The sequence below is a fragment of the Labeo rohita genome, chromosome 19, assembly GCF_022985175.1.
Source record: "Labeo rohita strain BAU-BD-2019 chromosome 19, IGBB_LRoh.1.0, whole genome shotgun sequence".
NCBI classification, from domain to species: domain Eukaryota; kingdom Metazoa; phylum Chordata; class Actinopteri; order Cypriniformes; family Cyprinidae; genus Labeo; species Labeo rohita.
The window spans coordinates 4,478,852-4,503,677 of record NC_066887.1 but is presented as its reverse complement, the minus strand read 5'-3'; the positions used below and the strand labels follow the sequence as shown (position 1 = coordinate 4,503,677).

At 36.6% G+C, this 24,826-nt stretch overlaps 2 protein-coding genes across 2 annotated transcripts; both read right to left on the bottom strand.

Annotated features, from left to right (window-relative positions):
• Window positions 1-11,512: 11,512 nt before the first annotated feature.
• Window positions 11,513-17,246, bottom strand: LOC127182377 (E3 ubiquitin-protein ligase TRIM16-like). Its single transcript, XM_051137670.1, has 6 exons — window positions 16,607-17,246; window positions 16,381-16,476; window positions 16,001-16,234; window positions 15,731-15,881; window positions 15,423-15,482; window positions 11,513-13,127 (listed from the first exon to the last, which is right to left on the bottom strand). Exons 1-6 carry the CDS (start codon window positions 17,177-17,179, stop codon window positions 12,556-12,558), a joined length of 1,686 nt encoding a protein of 561 aa, XP_050993627.1. The 5' UTR covers window positions 17,180-17,246; the 3' UTR covers window positions 11,513-12,555.
• Window positions 17,247-21,333: 4,087 nt separating this feature from the next.
• On the bottom strand, window positions 21,334-24,570 carry LOC127182069 (tripartite motif-containing protein 65-like). Its single transcript, XM_051137175.1, has 6 exons — window positions 24,094-24,570; window positions 23,693-23,788; window positions 23,337-23,570; window positions 23,081-23,231; window positions 22,876-22,935; window positions 21,334-21,890 (listed from the first exon to the last, which is right to left on the bottom strand). The coding sequence occupies exons 1-6, from the start codon at window positions 24,568-24,570 to the stop codon at window positions 21,334-21,336; spliced, it is 1,575 nt and encodes a 524-aa protein (XP_050993132.1).
• Between the last annotated feature and the right edge of the window lie 256 nt (window positions 24,571-24,826).

The following is a 24,826-nucleotide window of genomic DNA, read 5'->3' as shown; positions in this document are numbered from 1 at the left end:
TAAAAGGCACTAACCATGTGATTTCCTGTTTCCGTGTTTGAGAGATATGTAATAAACAGGCGTGTCTATGAAAAGAATTATTTAAAGCAAAATGACTCATAATACAAATGCCCACTAGATGGTAATCTCATAAAGAAAGACAGATGTTTTGCAGTAGTGTAGTGATCTAGCACAGTGGTTCCCAACCCCAACACTTCACATTTTGCATGCCTCCTTAAACACATATGATTCAGGTCATGAGCTCATTAGTAAAGACTGTAGAACTTTAACAGACACACACAAACACGTGTCATGGTCTATTCTAAAATATTTTTTTTTACATTCACTAAACCACCAGTAATGCAAATAGATAGAACAAATGTGAGTGTAAACCAAACAGAAGAGAAATTAAATAGAAATGTTGCAACAAATATTTGCAGTTGATGTTGAAAATGTGAGTGATCGACATGGGCATATTTCGATGAATAGTATGTATTCCTGTGTCTTGTTTGACCAATGAAACTAACAAAGTAAAGAAAATATTTTTGGAAATGTTGTCTATGTTGGAAATTTTATTCATAATTTTAAATTAAAATTAATATAGCATAGGAGGATTTTTAAGGAGACCTAAAGTGTGTTATAAAATGTACCAATGGACCTTTTTTTGTGCAACACAAGCATTTCACAAAATGTATTGCATTTGATCTTTACGTGTCAAATTTGACTTATGGCCTTTCAGTATTTTGCATTCAGCATTGTGCTACTTTTAAGATTAAAAATCTATAAATAAAATATATAACATTTTCTAAGATTTAGCCCTATACATACTCTGATGGACTTATTTCTGTAAGCTTGTCACTGAAAATGCATTTATAAAAGCATTTCTAACTTTAGAAGCTGCTTTTACTGAGAAGATGAGAGAGCAGCAGTAAGTGCCTTAAGTTTTTTGTCATGGCCACCAGATACATCCCAACTGAATGACCGAAAGATGATCTACAATGAAAGTATATCAGTACAATTAACTTTGCAATTGCAATGTAAGTTTTCCATATTATACCTTCCTGTAAACCAGTAGGGTATATTTCTCAGATATTCACAATTTTGCCATGTGACATACAGCATTTTATTCTCCCCTTTTAATGCATATTTATTTATTCATTACTCGCAAATGAATCTCAGAAGAAATTAATCATAAGAACAACATCTGTGCACAGTTTAGAGTATAAGCTACATCAGTATCTAAGGTAGAACAGGGGAATGCAGAAAACAACAGAGTTAGAAGAAAAGTGTAGTGAGTCCCTTTGTTTATAGAGTATTTTCTAAGTAGTATAAAAAAAGTATGTATGTATAGTATGGAAAGAAATTACTTGCAAGTGTTTGGTTGCCAACATTCTTCATATCTTCTTTTGTGTTCAGTAGAAGTAAAAAATCATTTAGGTTTGGAACAATTTTGAAGGTGAGATTTGGGTGAACTATCCCTTTAACATGTACTCTTCCCATACAAAACAAAAGTATATGGGAATATACTACAAAATATAATGCAATATATTACATAATACATTTCCATATATGGGAAAGTATACCCTTACAAAACAAAAACTATATGGAAATATACTGGAAAATATAATGCTATATATTACATAATACATTTCCATGTAAGGGACACTAGTGCTCGTATTTTTGACCATGTATCTATTGATAAATAGAAATATTTAGAAATGAAGACAACAATAGCATTACATGTGCAGTGATAAAGTCTTTTTTGGCAAACTGATGACACTGCATTTTGATGCACTACCATATACTATTTCATGATTTTTATTTATTTATTTATTTATTTATTTTTAGCTGAGAGTTGAAAAATGTTCAACTTTGGCTAAAATGCAGCACTCGTAACTCTTATTTTTTAACCAGCTGTCCAATCAGTGGAGGAGGAGTGGGACAAATACTTCACTGACAAACCATCCAACTTGTACACTGACTGAACAGCAATGGAGAAGTTAATATTGTTGGGTGTTTCATTTTTTTATTCAGTAATATCATTCAAAATGAGATATACGCTACTGCCGTAGATATTCCAAATCAAAGCAACCAAGTAGAACAAGAAATATATATATATTACAGAAATGTAAACATGTACACATGAATAAACATATAAACATATGAGTTCTGTGAACATTATGACCTACTGATGATCTGAAGATGTTTACTCTTACCTTTTCTCAATCTAATCAAATCTGTTACATCAGCAAGTGTGTACTGTTACTAAGCAGCAACACTTGTCAAATCCCATTAACTGTTTCTAGGCAAATCTCTGGATCATCTATTTTATGTTACACCGTTTCACTGTTGGATATTCAGCTGATCCAAATAATCTGTAAATAAATGGATAAATAAACCTAAACCCAGGACAGAGAGGCTGAGTGAATGTGGTCTGGGTGGTCTCTGTGGATGAAGGTCATTGTGTCAGAGATGTTATTTTGACAGAATGTATAACTGGAAGGAGAGCAAATTAAACACCAGGACTGATCATTACTTCCAAATTTGCTCTTATCACCCCATCCCTTTCTGCTTATACTCTGATAAGACACTGATATATACACACACAATAATCACCACTCTACTCAACCTCTCAGTAGCAGCGTTCACGCACACTCTCAATGCACAACACCTGTAGCCAAAAACTAAATCTGTCTGGATGATTAGGATACTCTTGATGTGTTTTGCTGTAAGTTACCACTCTGTTCCCCTTAGACAGGCAGAGGTTTTTATGCGTTTGGATTTTATGTGTTTGGATCCAGAATAAACTGACAGAAATCTTTTGGAGACAAAAAACATTATCTGCACCGAAATCTGTATATAATTACATAATTTCAATAATTAAAATATATTAAATGCATTTTTAGTTTCCATATAGATAAAATATGAGATGTTGTTATTATGAATGCTGATAACTAAACTTTGTATCATCTTTTTACTTTTATATTATTTTAAAACACTGATGTAATGTATTGAAAGTTAAAAGTATTCTGATACATTGCCAAATGTGTGTGGAATCCATTTTATCTGAATAATGTAAATAAACAAGTCTTATCTTCATGTTTTCTTGGTACAATAAAAAAAATAAATGCATGTACTCACAGACAGAAACAACGCAGCTAAACATTTGGTTTTGGTTTTATTTTCCCTGAACTGGAGAGAACTTCTATAATTTCCTGGTTTTCTGTTTGGGAGACTTGTGCATATCAGGTATGTGTGTGAAGTGCAAAAGACTTGTTTTTCTTGCATGTTCACTGATAATGTAACCAGCCAATAGATTTCAGTTACATACAGACACAGATAAAGGTTTTAAGATTTGTAGAAGAGTAGAGTAATTTTTCAATTGTGATTGACTTGTGAGTGTTGTCCTGTGCAACTTATCTGGCCTCCGCTCCAGCAGTATTCTAAGGTGTGTGCATTATCCTCCAGTTCCACCATGCACTCCTGCTATCACCTGTAAGAACATTATTTTCAACACCAAGAGCATTCCACATCACTACTAGTTTAAGTTCAAGTTTTCCTCACCTGCTTTTCAACTTCCACACTGTGTTTTAATAAAGTTTTTTTGGATTCATTAACCTATCTGTTGTGTTTTGTATATACCCTGACAGAAGCCTGGACCAACACAGTATGAATCCAGCAATCCACAGTCTGTTCAAGGAACCTATCAATTCTCTCCACTAAGAACGTGCTGTACACACAGCTCCACCTGTCACCAGTCACTGACACCAGTTCTTCTCTGGTTTATGCTGCCAGTCCCATGCAATGGGCTCCTACTGCAATGTTTGCTGGGGATGCCGTCGCCGAGATTTACCACAGAACCATTGTTACAATAAAGGCTGTCTGTCTGCATGAGGCTTTTACCCCTCCGGTTCTGGAGAATTCCATCTTTGGTGTCATCCTAAGGTGCCCCTGGCTCATTCAACACCAGCCAGTCCTATCGTGAAAGACAGGAGACATCCTGCACTGGCATTGTTCCTCATGCTGCTTTCCTAACCTCCCTCTGTGATCCGACTCCTCAAACCCCATTGATTTCCATTAACACAACATCCACTGAAAGTCCTGTTGACCAGCAGCCTGTGGACATTCTAGCCTGCAATTACCCTTTGCAAATGTCTTCTGTTCGAAGAGAGCCACTCAACTCTGGACTGTTCCATCAACCTGATACTAGGTGAGCCAGTGCCATATGGATATACCCACTCTCCGTCCCTGAGCAGAAGGCCAGAAGGAGAATATTAAAGAAGATCTCAACCAGAGCTACATCCAAACTTCCACCTCTCCTCCTGCTTCCAGCTTTTTCTTTATGGTAAAAAAGTATGGAGGCTTGTAGGTGGGAAGGCCTCATGTTTATAGCGAATCTAATTGGATACAGGTGGAGAGGGTAATCAGTGTACCAAAGTGGTGGGGCGGAGGCAGAACAAGGCGAGGGAAGGAGGTCCAAGTGGGGATGGAGGATCTAGGGATTGAAGCAGGACCGGCAGAGCAGGGTGCCAGGGCGGAGCCACCAGAGCAGGAAGAGCTGAGGATCACCACAGCAGGGCAGACAAGACCGAAGATCCCTACAGCGAAGCAGAAGACCACCAGAGCAGGACAGAAGACCTCCAGGGTGGAGAAGATGGAGCAGGAGCCCTCCAGGGCGGAGCAGGTGCCTACCAGGGTGAAGCGGACGGAGCAGGAGCCCACCAGGGTGGAGCAGACAGAGCAGAAGACCTCCACGGTGGCGCAGATGGAGCAGGAGACCACCAGGCTTGAGCAGACCACCACGGTGGAGTAGACATGCTATGAAGACATGTGCTTCAGAGAGCAGAGAGTTCAATGACTGGGAGTGTATTGCTGGGTACTACCACCGCACAGGGAACTGAAGCAGACGTTCCCATCTTGTGAGATTCTGCAGAATAAGCCGCCACCTCTGGGGGAACTGCAGTGGACATCACAGCCTCTGAGGGCACCGCAGCAGACACTGCTGCCTCCGGAGGCTCTGCAGCACACCTCCACCTGCCACCTCCAGAGACTCAGTCCCAGATGCACCACAAAGCAATTCCCATCATGGGAAGTGATACAGACAGGGGAAACAGTTCAGCAACAGAACATGTGACTCTAGGAGGTCAGACGTGACGTGATGAGGCTCTGAGACGTGACGAGGCTTGAGGAGGTCAGCTGTGACTTGACTTGGCTCATAAAGGTCAGCGGTGACTTGACTTGTCTCAGGAAAAACAGCTTTGACTTTACTTGACTCAGGGAAAACAGCTGTAACCTGACTCGACTCAGGAAGAGCAGCTCTGAATTGACTTGAATCAGGAAACACAACTGTGACTTTACATGACTCAGGGATGTTAGCAGTGACATGACGGAGCATTGTTGTCGCCGCCATTTTGTGAACAGGCTCTGCTGTCGCCACCATTATGTGGTCACACTCCGGTGCAGCTGCCATTGTGATTGCGCTCCGGTGCAGACGCCATTTCACAGACCCTTGCGAATGAGCAGTATTTTCAAAGGCTGATTAATCCCCTCGCAGAAAATGTCTATCAGCATACAGTCCAGCAGATCTGGGTCTTGCTATGTCCATACCTGGCCAATGTCCATGTGAAAAGCTGCTGGATCCTCGTGCGGCCGAGTATTCTGTTACGGAGTGAATGAGTCAAGAAGCCACAAGAGTAATCTGTGAAATAGGTGAGGGTCGATCAACAGTTTACATAATGCAGGGGGCTAGGAAAAAGGGTAATCCACTAAACAGGCGAGAGTTCACACGAGGAGCAAACAGAGTCTGAGATGGCAAAACGAAAAAATCCCAAGGGCAGGCTGCTGACAGACAAGACAATATAACCAGACTAGAATACAAGACTAGGATTAAACAGACTTGAAACATGACTGAACTAGACTCAGGATAATCGAAGTGGCGCCGTAAAGTTGCTAACTCTTGGTGAGGGCTAAACATAATACAATACTCGGCCCAGAATAGAGGGAAGGGCCTCTTATTTATAGCGAATCTAATTGGATACAGGTGGAGAGGGTAATCAGTGTGGTGGAGCATGGCAAATGTAGTCCATGGTGTGTTGCAACAGTCTGTGTAATGTGAATGTCAATAGAATGAGAGAGCGACATCTGGTGGACAGAAGGCCACAGGCCCAGGGGCAGATCTAGAAAAAAATTTTGAGGGTGGCAAAGGGGTGGCATGGGGTCTATGAGGGGTGACAAGCCCCCATGCTTAGTTTTTGGGGATTAATGGTCTGATATACACAGTATTGCATTACCATTAAGTAATCATCTATACTGTTTAAAATGAAAAATAAATAACATTTCAATATCTATCATGGCACCAAGTCAATACACAATATAAAAAACTTCAACAGATTATACTAAACAAGACATGTGGTTCTATTAAAATTACACTGGCTATAGTTTTGAATTTCCTAACATTAAAAAGAGATACAATAATATCAAAACACTGATATTATTGTTTGATTTTCTATTATTAAAGGAGAAGTTCACTTCCAGAACAAAGATTTACAGATAATGTACTCACCCCCTTGTCATCCAAGGTGTTCAAGTCTTTCTTTCGACAATTGTAAAGAAATTGTGTTTTTTGAGGAAAACCCCGAGTTTGAGCTTCCAAAATGCAGTTTAAATGCGGCTTCAAATGATCCCAAATGCGGTTGTAACAATCCCAGCTGAGGAAGAAGAGTCTTATCTAGTGAAACGATCAGTTATTTTCATAAAAATAATACAATTGATATACTTTTTAATATCAAACGCTTGTCTTGTCTTTCTCTGCCTGAACTCTGTTTTTTTCCATTCATGACAGTTAGGGTATGTTGAAAAACTCCCATCTCATGTTCTCCCTCAACTTCAAAATTCGACATGTTTTACCATTTTTGTTAAGGGTGTTTGATCTTCTTTGCATGTTCAGTTTGCAAAGACTGGGTCGGTGCTTCTGCAGTGATGTAGGATGATTTTGAAATGATTTTTGAAGTTGAGGGAGAAAATACAATTGGAGTTTTTCGACATACCCTAACTGTCTTGAACTAAAAACAGTTATATTATGTTAACAATCGAGAAAGCAGCAATACGACTAGATTCTTACTCTGCTATCAGTTTCCGTAATCGGCATCTTCTTATTGATTTCATGTTATTGTTTCGTCAGATTTGGCAAAAAGGCCTATATCCATGATGAAAGTGGAGCGAGCGGTCGGAGAATCAGATCATCAAACAATTACACGATGAATCTCAGACATATCCGGTAGGGATTAGATTTCTCAAAGGACTTCTAAGTTAGCCAAGAAGCAGTAATTATCTAATTTACGGACAAATGTAAAAAAAACTCGTTAGTGAACTGGGCCACGCTTTGTGTTTTTGACTCAAAAAGAACCGTTCATAGAGTCATTTGTTAATGAAACTGACTACACTGAACACACTGCATGGGCGTGCAACCATCGTGAACAGTTTATTGAAAGACGCCTTTTTCCCCATTATTTTGCCTTATCGCCGCGGCGATACACTGCTTACATTTATATTTTATTCTCTGGTAATTCTGGGGTGGCAGGTGGGGTGGCACAGCTTTTTCTTAGGTAGATCCGCCCCTGCACAGGACAGATTCATGACAGCGGGTCTTCATTGATTACCGGTCATTAAATGAGATCAACTTCGAAATTCTCAGCTAAAATTGATATGCCGTTATTTCCAATTAGTTGGATCTAGAATTAGATTAATTAGCATCTAATCATGGTGTTACAGATGATTTTAAATATAAATGATTTTGAATATGAATGCCCTAGTGATAAAATAGTATACTTAAGCACAATTTATTCGTATGAACTAAATGTATTTGTGGCACACTATAAACTGGTACTCTTAAAGTCTGTTAAATTGTTGTAAAACAACGATTTTTGTACTAAATGCATTTTAGTTGTGCAAACGAGTGCTACAGTTGTAATAAAAATACTTGTTCATGCTAAAGTGGAACTATTCCAAGTATACGTAAGTACACTTTAAATATCCACCCTTGTATTTAAGTTTTGAAATGCAGAATTCACTCAGCAAAAATTTCAAATGTATTTTGCTGACATTACAATTACAATTCAGTTACACTGTAAGAGTGTTGAACATGCATTAATATTATACTAATAAGAAATTTAAGTCATAGTATCTTTACTTTTAGTGTCTTTAAAACACATTGCAATGACATTCCATGTAAACTTAAAGTGTACTAATGGCATTATTATTGTGTGTTTCTAATGCACAGTTTAAGAATTTGCCTTTTACTAACACCACCAGTATACTAGCTAACTCACTTACCTAGAGAACATCAGAGACGCATTGGGAAGAGACATACGTGTATTGTAGGGAGTACTACAAGCTGGATTTGAACCCGGGCTGTTGCAATACAAGGACAATCCCTTCACCAGTTGTGCCACCAGAGCAGATATGCATTGTGCAAAACTTTGTATTCTTTTTGTACTGTTACAAGCACTTCTATCAGCAAATAGATTTTTCCACTGATGACAGCACAAATGATAGGCCTATGTTGTATTTGTTGAGAAAAAGTCTTAAGATAGGCACAGTAAATGGTGCGTAAAAATAAACGTGAAATGGCCTGTATAGAATACTAAAGTGCATAAAACTTGAAGTTGTTAAAGACCAAACCAGCGGACACAAAATTAAATATCATCTGCAGAATGTTTTGCTTCCCTTTTACCTGACATGTCACTAACGCTGCAGGAAACAATTGTATAAGTCAGCATTATATTAGGGTGTTTTCACACTTGAGTCCTCTTTAAAAGAATAAAATGGACCAAGAGGTCGAACAAGTGAAAAAGGACCCAGTTTTCTTTATGTTCACACTGTCCACTGTTCCTGTTTGGTCCACTTAAGCAGTAATGGTGTCTCAGTCCTCTTTGTGTTCAGACTGTTGCTTTTTGGATCTAGTTCAGGTCAATGTTTGATGGCTGACATTATGGCCTCCAAAATTGAAGATATAAAAAAACATAAGTTTTGTACACCTTTGTAATATTTATTTTGAATTGTTTCCCTTGTTTTCCATGTTTAATGCCATATGAGTGGGGTAGGGCAATGTCTACGGTAACATATTAAACTGTAAAATGACTGTAAAAAGCAAATCAGTTCAGATACACCTTTAGGTTTTCAAAAATAAAAAATAAAAAAATAAAATGATATATTTCAGATTTTAACCTTTAAACCATTTTTAAGAAAAGAGTCAAAACTCAAAAGTATCATTTATTATATTTATGGTTTAATGGTTTAGTGTCTGGTTTAATATCATAATATAATATTATATTAAACCAGAAGAAGGGCTGATTAAAAATGAAAATTGATTCTCTGCCAGCAGGCAGAGATATAACTGTTTCCCCTGTAATGACAGTATATAAAGCAGTGCAGCACCTGACTCTGAAACATGCATCGCCCATTTATCCAATGAAATTATATCCTTTTTAATTTAAAAAATTACATTACGCTATATGACAGCACTTGTCTTTCCACCCCCATTGTACTTTTTATGGCCTTAAATTTGGCTTTACATGTGTGTATGTGAACAATGGATGTTTTTGACAGTTTAAACACAATAGACACTAAAAAGAGTGTAGGCCCTACTTGAGCCCCTGCTAGGATGTACGTGCTTGTAATAACATATATCAAAAATTTTAAACTGGGAAGGCACACAGCCATGTCACTGTTACACAGTTTGAAAGCAGCTGAAATTAAAATAAGCAAGTATACGTTGTGAACGAACATTTTGAGGAAGCAGTCATTATGAACAGCTGGTTTGTACAGAGAAATCTGATGACCAAACTACATCGGAATTCGTGAATGGAAAAGTCAAGTGAGCCCACGCCGATTTGTGTTCACAATGCACGTTTTTAGCGAACTGTACTGAAACCACCTCCCGAGATGGTCTCGGTTTGGTTTGCTTCGCTTCCTAAGGGTCTGAGATAATTTGAAGTGTTCACATATGGGCCAAAAATTACATGAACCGCGCTCAGACCCCTGAAAAGGTCAAAGTGTGAAAACACGCTTAGTTTTATTCTTGTGCAGACACACATACAGACAGTGCCATTTGTTGGTGTGAACTTGCAGAACTGCTTTTGTTTTCAGCACATGATGCGGATGAAATAAAACCATCCATAACATTTCTCTGCCCATTTTCTCTGTGTGCTTCAACTCTCAATGCACTGCACAGCTGCTCCTAATGTAAAACACAGTGAAATGATTTGGCAGTTTTACTGTCTCACATTACATTGCGGATTTAAATATGAGGTTTGAATTGAAATTATATTATAGGGGTTATCGGATGCAAAGTTCACTTTTACATGTTGTTTGAACACAAATGTGTGTTGGCGGTGTATGTACAAATCTACCCTATAATGATAAAAATCCATGCAGTGGTTTTTATTTAATCTGTAAAAATAATTTTCCCTTTTTCAAATCAAGCCATTCTCAGCATCTTGTCTGTGTGATGACACACCGACAGAGGCCGCTCTCACAATAGTTGATTGTCACTTCCGCCTTACCTTAAGAGTATACTAAAGTAATAAACCTTTTGTGAATGTCTTTTACCATTTCAAACTGATTATGTGTTGTTATTTTATCTATACTATTTTTATACTCAACAAGTAGAACTCAAATACAGTGTATTGTACTGTAGAGGAGAACGGGATGGTTTTAACACAGGTCAGTTGTAACACTTCCAATTTCTCAAATAAGGAACAAGTTACAAATCACCTAATTCACTTCACACATTCTTAGTTTAGTCCTTATTTCACATGTGAGGAAGTAGAGCTTAGCAGCTTTTAGAGGAGAAAAATTAATTTTGAGCTAAAAAAAAGTAACTATTTACTCATCAAAGTTAAATTATATTTATTGTGTGTCTGTGTAGAAATTCTTCATGTGAGTTGTTAGTGCTAATGTTTTGGTTGTTAGCTGTAAGGTGAGCTAATTCATGACTACAAGACTCTGAGTTAACTGTAACATCAATTAAACATGTAACAACTTACTCCAAACATTTTTTAAAAAAATATGTTTTCTTTGAACTTTAGTATTTCTAGGTTGGACACCGAGAGGTGTCTCAAAGTGTTCAAGTTCAATTTCATTATGGCCGATTACTATGTCTGACATTAACAAACATTGCTTAAACACAGACAAATGCACATTATTCAGTTTTATTATTATGATGCTAATATAACACAAACACACACCAATAATGTTGAAAGTCAGTGTTGAATAAAGAGCTTTCAAGATCTTTTTTTTTTTTTTTTTTGTCATAATCCTTGTTGCAAATTTTTTAAGAGACATTATTGCTTTATTCCACTAAACTGTGCTGTTTATGATAATGATATGTGCTGAATATACACACAAACATTAAAAATAAATAAATAAATGTGGACTTCTTTTAGGTTAAATAGACATTATGCAATAAATGGCTTAACTTTTGGCTGTCCAAATAAATAATGGGAAAGAAAGCTTTTTGATTTTACTTCTGGTTTATTTCTCCCACTGGAAACAGAAAGCCAGGTTTGCATTTTGGGATACAGTATGCAGTGTCACAGCATTCTGTTACAAAAAATATCATTGTTACTGTATACTGCAGAAAGAGTAATATATGCTTATAATCACTGTGTATAATGAACAACAATTAACAGGGTCCATAAGTCAAACACGACTTCAGTCTTGAGAAAGTCTGGCCTGAATTAGTTTTAAAATGGATGGATGGATAGATAGATAGATAGATAGATAGATAGATAGATAGATAGATACTGGCACAAATGATAACATTTCTCTGAACTCACAATACAGTAGCCTAATTTCCATCAAAGAGTAAACTTAAAAAACGTGTCTAAAAGAGAACTGCTTGTGATAGGGGTTAAAAATGAAAGTCTGATCTCAGATTACTGATGTTTTGCAGCAACAGACATGGAACATGCAAGACTGAGGAAACAAATGTTAAGAAATCTATTAATTTATTTATACACTTTTATACTTTAATCAGTAAATGTTTTTTCAGATAAAATGAAAATCTGCTTCAGTATAGTCAGCTTTGCACATTGCACATTTAGTTCTATCAGAATTGATTTGTGGACTAATTTTAACGGTCATTTTGTTTCTCTGTGATAGTATTGTCTACTGCGATAAAATGTCAAATCAGAAAATGCTGACAGCAATATGATTATTTAAAAAAGTAAAATGATAACAAATGCATTGATGGGATAATGGCACAGGGCATCCTTTCATGCTTTCGTCAGTCCCTGGTGCACTGTGAACAATGTAAAATACATGACTGTGGTTACATTCCTGCAAAACTGCAAAAAGGTACCTATACATACATTTGTTGGCAGTAAAAAAGCCAGGGTCACATATTTTCCAATGACCCTGGATTGCTCAAAAGCTTTACATTCATGTATTCTTGAACTAGTCAAATTTGTAACGTCAGCAAGTGTATGTCATTACCAAGCAATGCATTCTTGTCTCAATAGTATTAATTTTATTAAGCAAAAATTACTGTTATTTGCTGAATCCATGGGAATATATTTATACATCACACAGTTTCACTGCTGAATATTTTGAAACAAACCAAAATTTTAAAAACTTAGTGAAAGGATCTGAAAGAAAACTAAAACCAGGATAGATAGGTTGAGTGAATGTGGTCTGGACTCTGTGGATGAGGTTCATTGTGTCAGAGACGCTGTAGAAGGACAGAATTCCTGCACTGTGATCCACATACACTCCTATTCTAGAAGAGCTGGACACTGCAGGGAGCAGAGTCTTATTGTTATTGTGCCAGAATGCACAATGATGGGGAGAGCAGGTCAAACTCCAGGAATTGTCATTATGTCCAAATCTACACTCATTATCAATTCCCATCCTGCTGATGCTCTTATATGACACTGATACAGACACATCATCCTTTCCAATCCACTCAACCTCCCAGTAACAGCGTCCACACACACTCTCTCTACACAATACCTGAAGATATCTATCAAATCTGTCTGGATGATCAGGATACGCTTGAAGTGCTCTACTGTAAGTCACCACTCTGTTCCCCTCAGACAGACGGAGGCGTTCATGCGCTGTGTTTGGATCCATAGTAAATCGATGGAAATCTAATGGAAACAAAACACACGATCAGACCCTTTCTACACTGTAGTACAAAAAACAAAACCAAAAAAAAATAATAATAATAATAAAAAAATAATAATTTTATGGAAAATAACTCTCTTTGAATCTTTTAAAACTACTTTTAAAACTAAAACAAAATATGGATTCATTGGTAGCCTTATCTTAATTAAAAGCACGGCAACAATAAAACAGGCTACAATGACAACGTTTACTAACAAAAACGAATAAGATGAAGCATGGCATACACCACATGCAGTATTAGCCTATATACCGACTAATAAATTACAGAATGTTTAGCAAACAGTAAGGAATCAAATAAAAAAAATAAATAAAAGAAAGCCTCCATAATGTAATGTGAGGTAAATGACAAGATACGCTTTTCAAAATGAAAACAAAAAGAAAAATAATATGGCTGTCGGTGACAGTGCTTGCATTTTTATTTTTCCACAAGAGTACCAACATGTTCACCCTCTCTGTTTAAGAAGAGTTTTTACTTATTTATTTATTTATTTTTTACCTTCACGCTTGTGCTGACCATAAACCAGAATCGACATCCGAAGCAATCGCACTGAATGTGCCTCTCTTCATGTGATCAGTGAATTCTGACTCCTGCTGCAACGAGCGCTTTGTAGAGCAGACACTTTGGAGCAGCACAGACCATGCACTTGCACAAATGCACGCTAAATTTTAACAGTAAAGTTAAACATAAAACATATTTTGAATGAAGTTTTGGTGCGTGATTGGGCATACTAAACAAATAACAGCTTGATCATGCATTGCTAGTGTTGACCAAGTAGGCCTTTGTTTATCCATTATTTAAATAAGAAGTGCAAACCATTAGCCCAAATTACGCAAAGTAACTACTTGAGTATTAGTTTTAAAACCCAAATTACGCAAAATAACTAATGGATTTGAAATTATTTGTTGACAGGTTGGTCGCCCTAGTTTAAAAAATCCCATCTGCGCCTCTGCTCAAAGGTGCAAAATTATTTTAAATCTTTTGCAAATAAGATAAAATAAAAATATCGCTGACCCTAAACTGAAACTTCCTATTTTATTAACTTTCTGAAGTGTCAAATTAATTGGGAAAGACAAGTCCAAAAACGATTATAATTGCTGGATCTGGCAACACAGAGGCTGCGTTCGCCCTCACTCACAACTCTCTCAAACTTCGTTCACTCCGGCTGCTGCAGCGATAATTTCCATATACGAACGCTAAACATTCTTACAAACTATCTAAACTGAATTCTACATGTCATGTACAGACATCCATATGAGGACTTTAGCAGCAAATTAGTAATGTAGAGAAATTTTATTTTTGAGCATCCAGTAGCTTTTCTGACATGTTGCCAGTGTGGTACTCATTGTCTATGTGAGGATTAGGGGTGTGGTGTAGATGCGTATAAAATGCACGCAAAAACTGCTTATTATATGCACGCCAAAGTCAGTTTCAGAGTATGAATAGCACGCCAAATTAGAAAGAGAAAATCGTGTAATTGACACGCGCATTTTTATGAGACTTTTATGAGAATCAGTACATTATAACAAAAACAATACCTTAAAAATGAAAAGAAGCAGGTTTTTGAGATCACATAATTTTAAACCAGTAAACTCCTGGAAAGTCCAAGGATCCAGTATGTGAAATCATTCAAACAGAATATTATAAACAGCTCTAATAATGCAGAGAATAGTGACTTACAGCGTGTATTTGCGTTAAAAGCAGGAGTGTTTTATAGTGAATGCTGGCTACAGGTGTTTTATGCGGTGGTCAGATAGTGATTCTTAATGGATCCATGTAGTAGTACAGTCAGGTACAGTCAGGACTTGTGCTTATTTGTATTAAAAACGTTATTTAACCCCTAAATGCATACCTCGGGTCTTCAGCGACCCGGGACGTCATTTAGTTTGAAATCAGCTTTCTTAGTATTCCTCAATCTATTCATTATAAACAATAATAAAAAATAATAATAATAATAACAATAATAATAATAATAATAATAATAATAATAATAATATATGAATGAATGTCTGTTTTCTGATTCATTTTTTGTAAAAAGTGTATAGAGTCGCTAGAGACCCGAGGTGTGTGATAGTGTAAGTATATTTTTCGTGCGCAAAAATACATAAATATCTTACGACTATGTATGCAATTCACCTTTATTCCTCGAGGCGGCACTGTTTGATAGACAATAACTTCTGAGTAACTATGTTTATGAGTACGTAAGATATCAGAATTCTCTCTTTTTGTCTTTGTGTGTGTTGTTTCACCTGTAACTTACAGTTTAGGAAGTCTTTCCTGCTCTCATATTCCGGGGTGGGAATGATCTGGATGCATCTCACTGTGGAAAACAACAACAATAATAATATTTTTTATCTTTTTTCTTTTACTTTTTACTAGGGAGGTTCATTTGTGTTAAAGATATTGACACGTCTAACACACCCAAGCTCGTAGGTCATCTGACATTTTATACAGTTGATTATTGAGGAACATGGTCCAGGATTAGACTGGATTCATTGCCACATCTTCTAATTAATTTTTTAATAGCTTGACAGCCCTACTTTAAAAAATGAGTCTTCAGTACCTCACCTTTACCACATATCTTTTCAGTCTCCTTTCTGCAGAAATTCTCCAGGCTCTCACTCATTTGAGACACTGATTCTCCAGCATCATTATAGGAACCATCAGTGATACTGGGAACATATGAAGATCCAGGAGGAACAGGGAGAGATGGGATACTCTACACAGAAACAAAGACAAAAATTAATGGTACAAAAACAAAAACAAACAAACAAAAAAAGCATCCTAAAATAAATACTGTTCACTAAAATCAGTAATGAAATCAGGTCATGGTGTTACCTGGAGGAAATGGATGTGATCATGTGTGAGTGAAAGCTGCTCCAGCTCAGCATTTCTCCTTTTCAGTTCATCAATCTCCTGCTCCAGTCTCCTCAAGAGACCTTCGGTTCGACTCACTACAGTCTTTTCACGATCTCTGATTGTCTGGGTGATCTCAGAGCGTCTTCTCTCAATGGAGCTGATGAGTTCACTGAAGATCTTCTCACTGTTCTCCACTGCTGTCTGTGCAGAGCGCTGTAGGACACACATTACAATCAGCTTTTACTGCTGCTCACACAGTCTGCTGTGATTTTTCTGTGGGTCTGAAAAATCACCCTCACTAACCAACTGAAGAAGAGTCTTAACTAAGTCTGAAACAAGCACTGCTTCTCAAAACTCACCTTGTGAGCCTTCACAGCCTCTTTCAGCTCCTGAAGCTTCTTCTCTCTCTTCTTGATTTGCTGCTGAAATTTCCTTTGTGTCTCATCCAATTGTTTCTATAGGACAAAATAACAGTAAATCAAAGAAATATGAGAAACTGAAACTGAAAGTACAAAATGTTTCTAAGTGACTCTTGCCTTTGTGTTTTCATTTCCGAGAACTCAATAGTTCTCTTTCAGTCTGTACCTGTTTCTCTGTCCTTTCTGCTGCAGTTGATACAGTCTCATGATCTTTATGTTCATCCACCATACAGAGCAAACATATACAACTCTGGTCAGTGCGGCAGAAAATTTCCAGCAGTTTTTCATGTTTACAGCAGATCATCTTCTGAAGTCGTCCAGTGGCATCCATTAAATTGTGTCTCTTTCCTTTGAAGAGATTCTCATGTTGTTCAAGGTGATTTTGACAGAAAGAGTTTAGACACAACAGACAGGACTTCACAGCTTTGTGTTTTCTTTCAGTACAGACATCACACTCCACATCTCCAGGTTCAGCAGGAACATCAGTTTGGAGTTTAGTCTTTTTCAGTTGCTCCACCACTTCAGCCAGCATGGTGTTTTTATATAAAGCAGGTCTTGGACTGAAGGTCTGTCTGCACTGAGGGCAGCTGTAGAGTCTCTTCTGATCCTCTTGATCCCAGCAGTCTGTAATGCAGCTCATACAGTAACTGTGTCCACAGGGAATAGTCACTGGATCCTTTAATAGATCCAGACACACTGGACAGCTGAACTGGTCCTGGGACACCCTAGCTTCAGCCATTTCACTGCATACACACACAGACAGAGACACGACACAGCTAAACAGCACTTAAGATGACAGTTGTTATAATTTCCTGGTTCTCTGTTTGAGAGAAGTGAGCAAAAATGGGCGTGTCCTTGAGATGCATTAAACTTGCCCTATCATTCATAATACAAAGGTCCAATAGATGGTAGTCTCTTAAAGAAATACAGATGTGAGCATGATGCTGTGCTATTAAACTTTTAGGGTCATTCCTAGTATTAGGTAACACCTAAAAAATGAGACACATTTACAAAAAAAAAAAAAAATCAATTCTTGTGTAATAATGATGAGGAGATGTAAAACATGAAAAATAATTTTGGTTAACCGTGGGTATGTAAATTTAAGCAATTATGAGCCAAATTCAATGAGAAGGAGGACCAAAAATGTCCACCCTGTTAGGGGCAAATGAACAACAATTTGAAATATTTATGAATTAAATGTATTATTTGAGAGACATACAGCTAATTACTATACTAATTTTGCTTGAACTTAGTTGTGGTGTAAAACATTCCATATGTAAAATGAAATTTTAAAGTTTAAATGCATTATTTCTTCAACTTAAACATCAGTTGCTGACACTCTCACTATGTTCACTAAACGTGTCCACTCTGTTAAGTCAGAAAACCTAACAAGGTGGACACATTTAGTGAACTTAGTGAGAGTCGACATTTTGACCTAAAATCGGATATTAAACTAAGTCTGAGCAAAAAAATACTAACACAGAAGGTCTGTCAAATAAAGCATTGATTTTTTTAATGCTACTTTTACAAAAAAAAAAAAAAAAAAAAAAAGAGAATTTCAATTTACTTTTATTCCCCTTAATAGGGTGGACATGTTGAAGTTGACCACATCAGTTTGGAAAGATGAAATAAGTAAAAATAGACAATTAACAAAACAGAGACTCTTACTCACCTTCCCCTTTTCCCTCCAAAAAAAAAAAAAAAAATATAGATGTTAGACATTTGATATGATGTAATTTTATTTTTCCAACATTCATTTAAAGGGGAGATGCAGAAAGCTTTGTAAATGATTTATTCATGCATTTACATTATCATCTTTAACAGGTTTTGAATACTTCGTAATGTGTACTGCAATGTAAGGGCTGACTGGTGAGGGTAGGGTAGATCGGGTACAGTTGGTACAGGTGTACATTAGAATTAAATAACTTGCATGCACAAAAAGTCTGATCTGTGAAATTTGCTCCGCATATGCGTATTAGCGCCCTCTTCAATCGTAAGGAAATTTGAAGTACATGTGGTTCTCCAGTCCAAAGATATAGGCGAAAGTTTTTTTCTAAGGTAAGTTTTTCATTTTACCATGTCACTTCCACAATGAATAGCTTCTCATTCTTACATGACTGTTAAAAAAAAATAACTTACATTTTCGCAAACCTTAATCTGTGCTCTAAAAACTAACATATTGCATGACTTCATATCTTCTTTTAATGATCCTTGGAAGCCAAAATTCGAAATCAACAATAAAATTAACTTAACATCACCCATAGGCCTAAAGTGTAAGCAGACATTCAAATGTTTAGTTTTCTCCATCACAATTAAACAGGGGTTTCAGGTTGTGTGCTCTGTAGCTCCTTTGCATGAGCACAATCTCTCTTCTGAATTGTGAATAACAAAAATAACAAAAAAAACAAAACAAAAAAAAAACATTATTGCATATAAAAACAGCTGGTGACACCGGAGAGATAGAGTCTACAAGATAATGTCTATATAGCAATAATACATGTATGTGTATTTTCTTAATTTTCCCAGTACCGATAGCAGAACCGTTAACGTAAGAGGTTATCGATTCATCGGTCTTTCATAATTTAGCCCCGGGGCCCATTTAATACCGGGTTTCGGTATCCATCCCTAACAACAAATAATTTATTATTCTTAAAAAAAATTGTTTTAGCATAATTGCATTTTTGTGCTTTTTAACAGACCAGCTAACAATTTTAACAAATCATACATATACTGATTTACTAATAGTTTGATCATCATTTGTTCATGATTAAGAAATGTTTGAGATAATAGTACAATGTTGAGATTTCAATGATTTATAAGTGGATAATAATATATTAACTAATATTTATTTAGGATCTGATTGATTACTTCATTATATGCTATTTTTTAAAGATAACTTGGGACAGATTTGTAAATCATTAGCATATTTCTTAATAATCATTTCTGAACGTAAAGTCATGTTTTGTATATGATTAGTTGATTGTTAACTAATTACTTGTGTAATGGAGAGACTGAGAGAGGAGGTGTACGGATCCATTTGCGAAGCTTTATTATAAAACACGGTCAACACAAAGGCAGGGGTCAAACACCAGCAGACAGATATGACATGAGCTAGACATAAGAGTACTCCAGGAACAGGTATGGGTCAAACGGCGTACATAACATAGTCCAAAGGGCTAGGCAATTTGGGTAATCCACAAGACAGGCATCCAGGGCAGGCAGAGAAACAAACAGAACAAGGAAACCAGGCAGGCAGTAGACACAGAGATAAATGCAAACAATACTTTGCGAATAGGAAAAGGAAGTCTAAGGCTTATATAGTGTGTTTGATTGGTTACAGCTGTGTGTGTAACCAGAGCAATGGATGATGGAAAATGTAGTCCGGGGTGACATGCAACAGTTTGTGTAGTGTGAGAGTCAATGTAAGGACAGTAGGACATCTGTTGGTGAGTGGACAGAAAGCCACAGAACGGATTTGTGACAACATGTAAATTAACATACACAAATTTTGAGAATATAATTTATTAGTTGTTTATGAATGTTTTGTAAATTACTATTTCATTATTAACTAATCACTTATAAATGACTTACAACTGAAGGCTATTATAAAGTGTTACCCTCTTCTTTTAATTTCTTTTCTTAAACAAAACAACCACAACCATCCTGCAACCTCACCAACCTCACTGCAAATTGACTGCCGGATTCCAAATATTTCAGATACCAAGATGTTTTGTGTGCCTTCAGTTTATTTGAATATATAACACTACATGAATGTGTCACGTGTAAATCCAAGGAAGACAAGGGAGATGACGAAATCCACAATAGGCGTAGGAGACGAAGGAGGGCTGGACGGGACCAGCGGAGACGTAGGAGACGAAGGAGATGCAGGAGAGAAGATAGGGGCAGTAAACTCCAAGGGGAGCGCCATGTCCATAACGTTTACGACCTCTATCTCCATCAAAACGGAACACGACAGGGAACAAAACAGAGGTGACATTAAACATAAATGCAAGACTAAGGAACAGAGGAAAACCCAGGGCTTATAAAGATTGGAATGTAATCCGTGGAAACAGAAACAGGTGAGGGGGCTAATTAACAAATCAAGAAACAAGAACAGGAAAATGACCAAATAAGGAAAACAGGAACTGTGGCTAGAGGGAAAACATGAAAACAAAAGTCCAAAGTCCAAACCCTAACAGAATGAAATTGAAAAAAATCAAATGAATAAATCTCCACAAATGTTTAGCTTTTTTATTTAATGAATTCAAAAAATAGAAACAGAATTTATAATGGAGAACCTTAATTTATCAAGGAGTTTACATCAATTTATTTGAACATTTAATATAACCCACTGTATGAATAAAATTAAAACAACAACAACATCTCCATATATGTGCAGGTATAGTATTTACTAAGGTCAAAAATTAAAAAATTCCGTCAAATTATTTGACTACACTCTTAAAAATAAAGGTGCTTTACGATGCCATAGAAGAACCTTTTTTGACTAAATGGTTCCATAAAGAACCTTTAACATCTGAAGAACCTTTCTGTTTCACAAAAGGTTCTTTGTGGCGAAAGAAGGCTCTTCAGTTTATAAAAAGGTAAGAAAGAGATGATTCTTTAAAGAACCTTTGACTGAATGGTTCTTTGTGGAACCAAAAATCGTTCCTCAATGGCATCGCTGTGAAGAACCTTTTAAAGTATCTTTTTGAAGCACCTATTTTTAAGAGTGTATATAATATAACTCAATGTATATGAAACAACAACAACAAAAACAACTTAAATCTCCACAGATGTTCAGCTATAGTATATTGAATTCAAAAATGAGAAACTTGAATTTATAACAGAAAAACTATTTTTTTTCATGGAGCTTGCACCAGCAGAATGTCTGGATCATTTGTTTAGTAGTTTTACTGATGTACATGATAAAAAGTAGGCTAAACATATCCCAAAGCCAATTCTAAATCCTGGATAGAGTGCCTGAGTGAATTTGGTCTGGACTCTGTGGAGGAGGGTTATTGTGTCAGAGACGCTGTAGAAGGACAGAATTCCTGCATTTTGATCCACATACACTCCTATTCTAGAGCAACTAGGCTCTATAAGGAGTTTAGTCTGTTTGTTATTGTGACAGAAAAAGTAACCCGAAGAAGTGCAGTCCAAGCTCCAGGATTCAGCATTATATCCAAATTTACACTCATCACCCCGTCCCTTCCTTCTGATGCTCTCATATGACACTGCTATACCCACATCATGAGTCCCATCCCACTCCACCTCCCAGTAACAGTGTCCACATATACTCTCACTACACAACACCTGCCACCAATAATCAAATCTGCCTGGATGATCAGGATAGCGCTGATCTATGTTAGTGCTGGCAATCACTCTGTTCTTCTTAGACAGTCGGAGGTGTTTATGCACTGTGTTTAGATCCACATTGACACGACAGAAATCTGATGGAGACAAAATACATTGTATTACTTTTAACTGTTATTGTGTGTATTAGGTATACAGTATGTAATGACTATTTTGCAACTATGAATATTTAGCCCTCTATAGCCTAAAAATTTAGAAACACTGATATTCAAAAAAAGAATAACTAAGCTATCTTGTGTGTTCTCTCTGTTTGTGTGTGTTCATGTTTTCCTAGTAACTTACAGTGTTGGTGGTAACGCATTACAAGTAACGCAAGTTACGTAATATTATTACTTTTTCCAAGTAACTAGTAAAGTAATGCATTACTTTTTAATTGACAAGAAAATATCTGAGTTACTTTTTCAAATAAGTAACGCAAGTTACTTTTCCCTCCATTTATTGATTAAAAGCTCTCCTGTCCCCATGCTGAGAGAAATCGGGAGTAAGATATTAGTTTTAGACTAAATGTGAACATGCATTAATTCATCTCACTCACAAAAAACAGATTGAGTATTCCTCAAAATGAATAAAAACTGAAATTTAACTCAGAATATGACGCAAACCTGCAATAATTAAAAATGTTAAATAATACAAATATCTTTTAAGCATTTAATACCATTTTATTAACCAATGTCTTTGCTGCCGACCTTAAATGATCCAATTCAACCATACTAATAAGCAAAAATTACTCAAGATAATCTAACATTAGTTTTCCCTTTTTTATATTGCTGAAGAGTTGATATTTTTTCTTCTGCAGTCTACTGTACAGAGTGAATTCACTTTTCTCAAAGCCTGAGGCTTTTGGTGTGAAAAGGCTTTTACATTTGCCAAAAATAGAACTTTTTACATTAAAAACAAACAAGCAAGCCCTACCCAGATTTAAAAAGTAACGCAAAAGTAATGTAATGCATTACTTTCCATTAAAAGTAACTAAGTAACATAATTAGTTACTTTTTTAGGGAGTAACTCAATATTGTAATGCATTACTTTTAAAAGTAACTTTCCCCAACACTGGTAACTTACACTTCAGGAGCTCTTTTCTGCTTTCAAACTCAGAGTTGGCAACAGTCGGAGTGCATCCCCCTGTGGAAATCAACAGACATCTTCAGTGTAAAAGAACTGAATCCACTGTCAATTCCATATTTATTTTAACGCATAAATTTTCATATTGCTTTTCATTGTTTAAATAAAAACAATATGCTTCTAGTACTTCTCCAGTCTCTGTTACCTCTTCCAGACATCTTTTCAATCTCCCTTCTGCAGAAATTATCCAGTTTCTGTCTCAGTTGAGAGACAGATTCTTTTATGTCATCATAGGAACTGACAGTGATGCTGAAAATGTCTAGAGATTCAGGAGGATCATACAGAAACGGGAGTCTCTATACAGACACAATGACAAACAACAGTAAAAGAATTGAAAAGATACAAAAATATGTCATAGAAAATAAATACTGTTCACTGAATCAGTAAACTCTCTCTGTTACCCAGAGGAAAAGGGTGTCATCATCTGTGTGTGAAAGCTGTTCCAGCTCAGAGTTTTTCCTCCTCAGTTCATCAATCGCATGCTTCAGTCGCTCCACGAGTCCTTCAGCTCGACTCACGACAGTCTTTTCTCGATCTCTGATCATCTGTGTGACCTCAGAGCGTCTTTTCTCTATGGACTGGATGAGTTCAGTAAAGATCCTCTCACTGTCCTCCACTGCTGTCTGTGCAGAGCACTGTAGGACACATTACAATCAACCCTTACTGCTGCTCACACAGTCTGCTGTGAAAATCACCCTCACTATAACCAAGTACAAGAGTCGGAAACCAGCACTACTGAATCTTATTCAAAACTGACCTTCTGAGACTCCACAGCTTCTTTCAGCTCCTGAAGCTTCTTCTCCCTCTCCTGGATTTGTTGCTGAAATTTTCCTTGTGTTTCATCCAGTTGTTTCTGTTGGCATATCAAAGTAAATCACAGAAATGTATACTTAGTGAAACTTAAGGTAACAAAAGTTTTTTGAGTGAATTCAAGCATTTGTGTTTTTTCATGTCAGGAAACTGGATGATTGCATTCTTAACCACACTATAATGAACCACACCAAAAACAATAATACACTTAGCTAATTTTTTAATGTGTTTGCTCCAGTTTATTTCTCAGTCATTATAATATGTAAAACTCATACAGGTGTACACTGTTTAAAATGCATTTTAAGGTAGTCAGTAATACGTTATTATTAAGTGTATTTCAGTCTGTACCTGTTTCTCAATCCTCCCAGCTGCAGTTGATACAATCTCATGAGTTTTGTGATTTTCCACCACACAGAGCACACAAATACATTGCTGGTCAGTGCAGCAGAAAATCTCTAGCGGTTTACCATGTTGAAGACACAACATCTTCTGAGGTCTCCAGTTTCCAGTGGTGTCCATCAAGTTATGTCTATTACCTTTTAAGAGATTCTCATGTTGTTCATCAGGAACAACAGTTTGGATTTTCTTCTTTGGTTTCTTCACCACTTCAGCCAGCACAGTGCTTTTATTTAAAGCAGGTCTTGGTCTGAAGGTCTTTCGGCATTGAGGGCAACTGTAGACTCTCTTCTGATCCTCTTGATTCCAGTGGTCTGTAATACAGCTCATACAGTAACTGTGTCCACAAGGAATGGCCACTAGATCTTTCAGTAGATCCAAACACAACGGACAGCTGAGTTGGTCTGGAGAAAATCCAGCTTCAGCCATTTCAGTGCATGCACTCACAGACAGAGACAAAACACAGCTGAACAGTTTCCTTTTTCCAGAACTGGTGTATTTGAATATTTAGGTGTGTCAAAAAAAATTGTTTTTCTTGCACAATCTTTCATAATGCAACAATCCAATAGTAAGAGTCACATACAGGCATTGTTGAAGACTGAGAGAATATATTGCTGTAGTTTACTAGACTGTTCTGTTTATGATGTATGCCTTGGGTGTGACCAATGTTGGGTAGCACCAATAA

Coding starts and splice junctions, on each gene's coding strand:
- LOC127182069 (XM_051137175.1), bottom strand. CDS start 24,570: ATGGCTGAAGCTGGATTTTCTCCAGACCAACTCAGCTGTCCGTTGTGT. Junction 23,789..24,093: donor CTGGGAGGATTGAGAAACAG/GTACAGACTGAA, acceptor ATATGCCAACAG/AAACAACTGGATGAAACACA. Junction 22,936..23,080: donor TGAAAAGATGTCTGGAAGAG/GTAACAGAGACT, acceptor TGATTTCCACAG/GGGGATGCACTCCGACTGTT.
- LOC127182377 (XM_051137670.1), bottom strand. CDS start 17,179: ATGGCTGAAGCTAGGGTGTCCCAGGACCAGTTCAGCTGTCCAGTGTGT. Junction 15,882..16,000: donor ATCACATCCATTTCCTCCAG/GTAACACCATGA, acceptor GTTTCTGTGTAG/AGTATCCCATCTCTCCCTGT. Junction 15,483..15,730: donor TGAAAAGATATGTGGTAAAG/GTGAGGTACTGA, acceptor TGTTTTCCACAG/TGAGATGCATCCAGATCATT.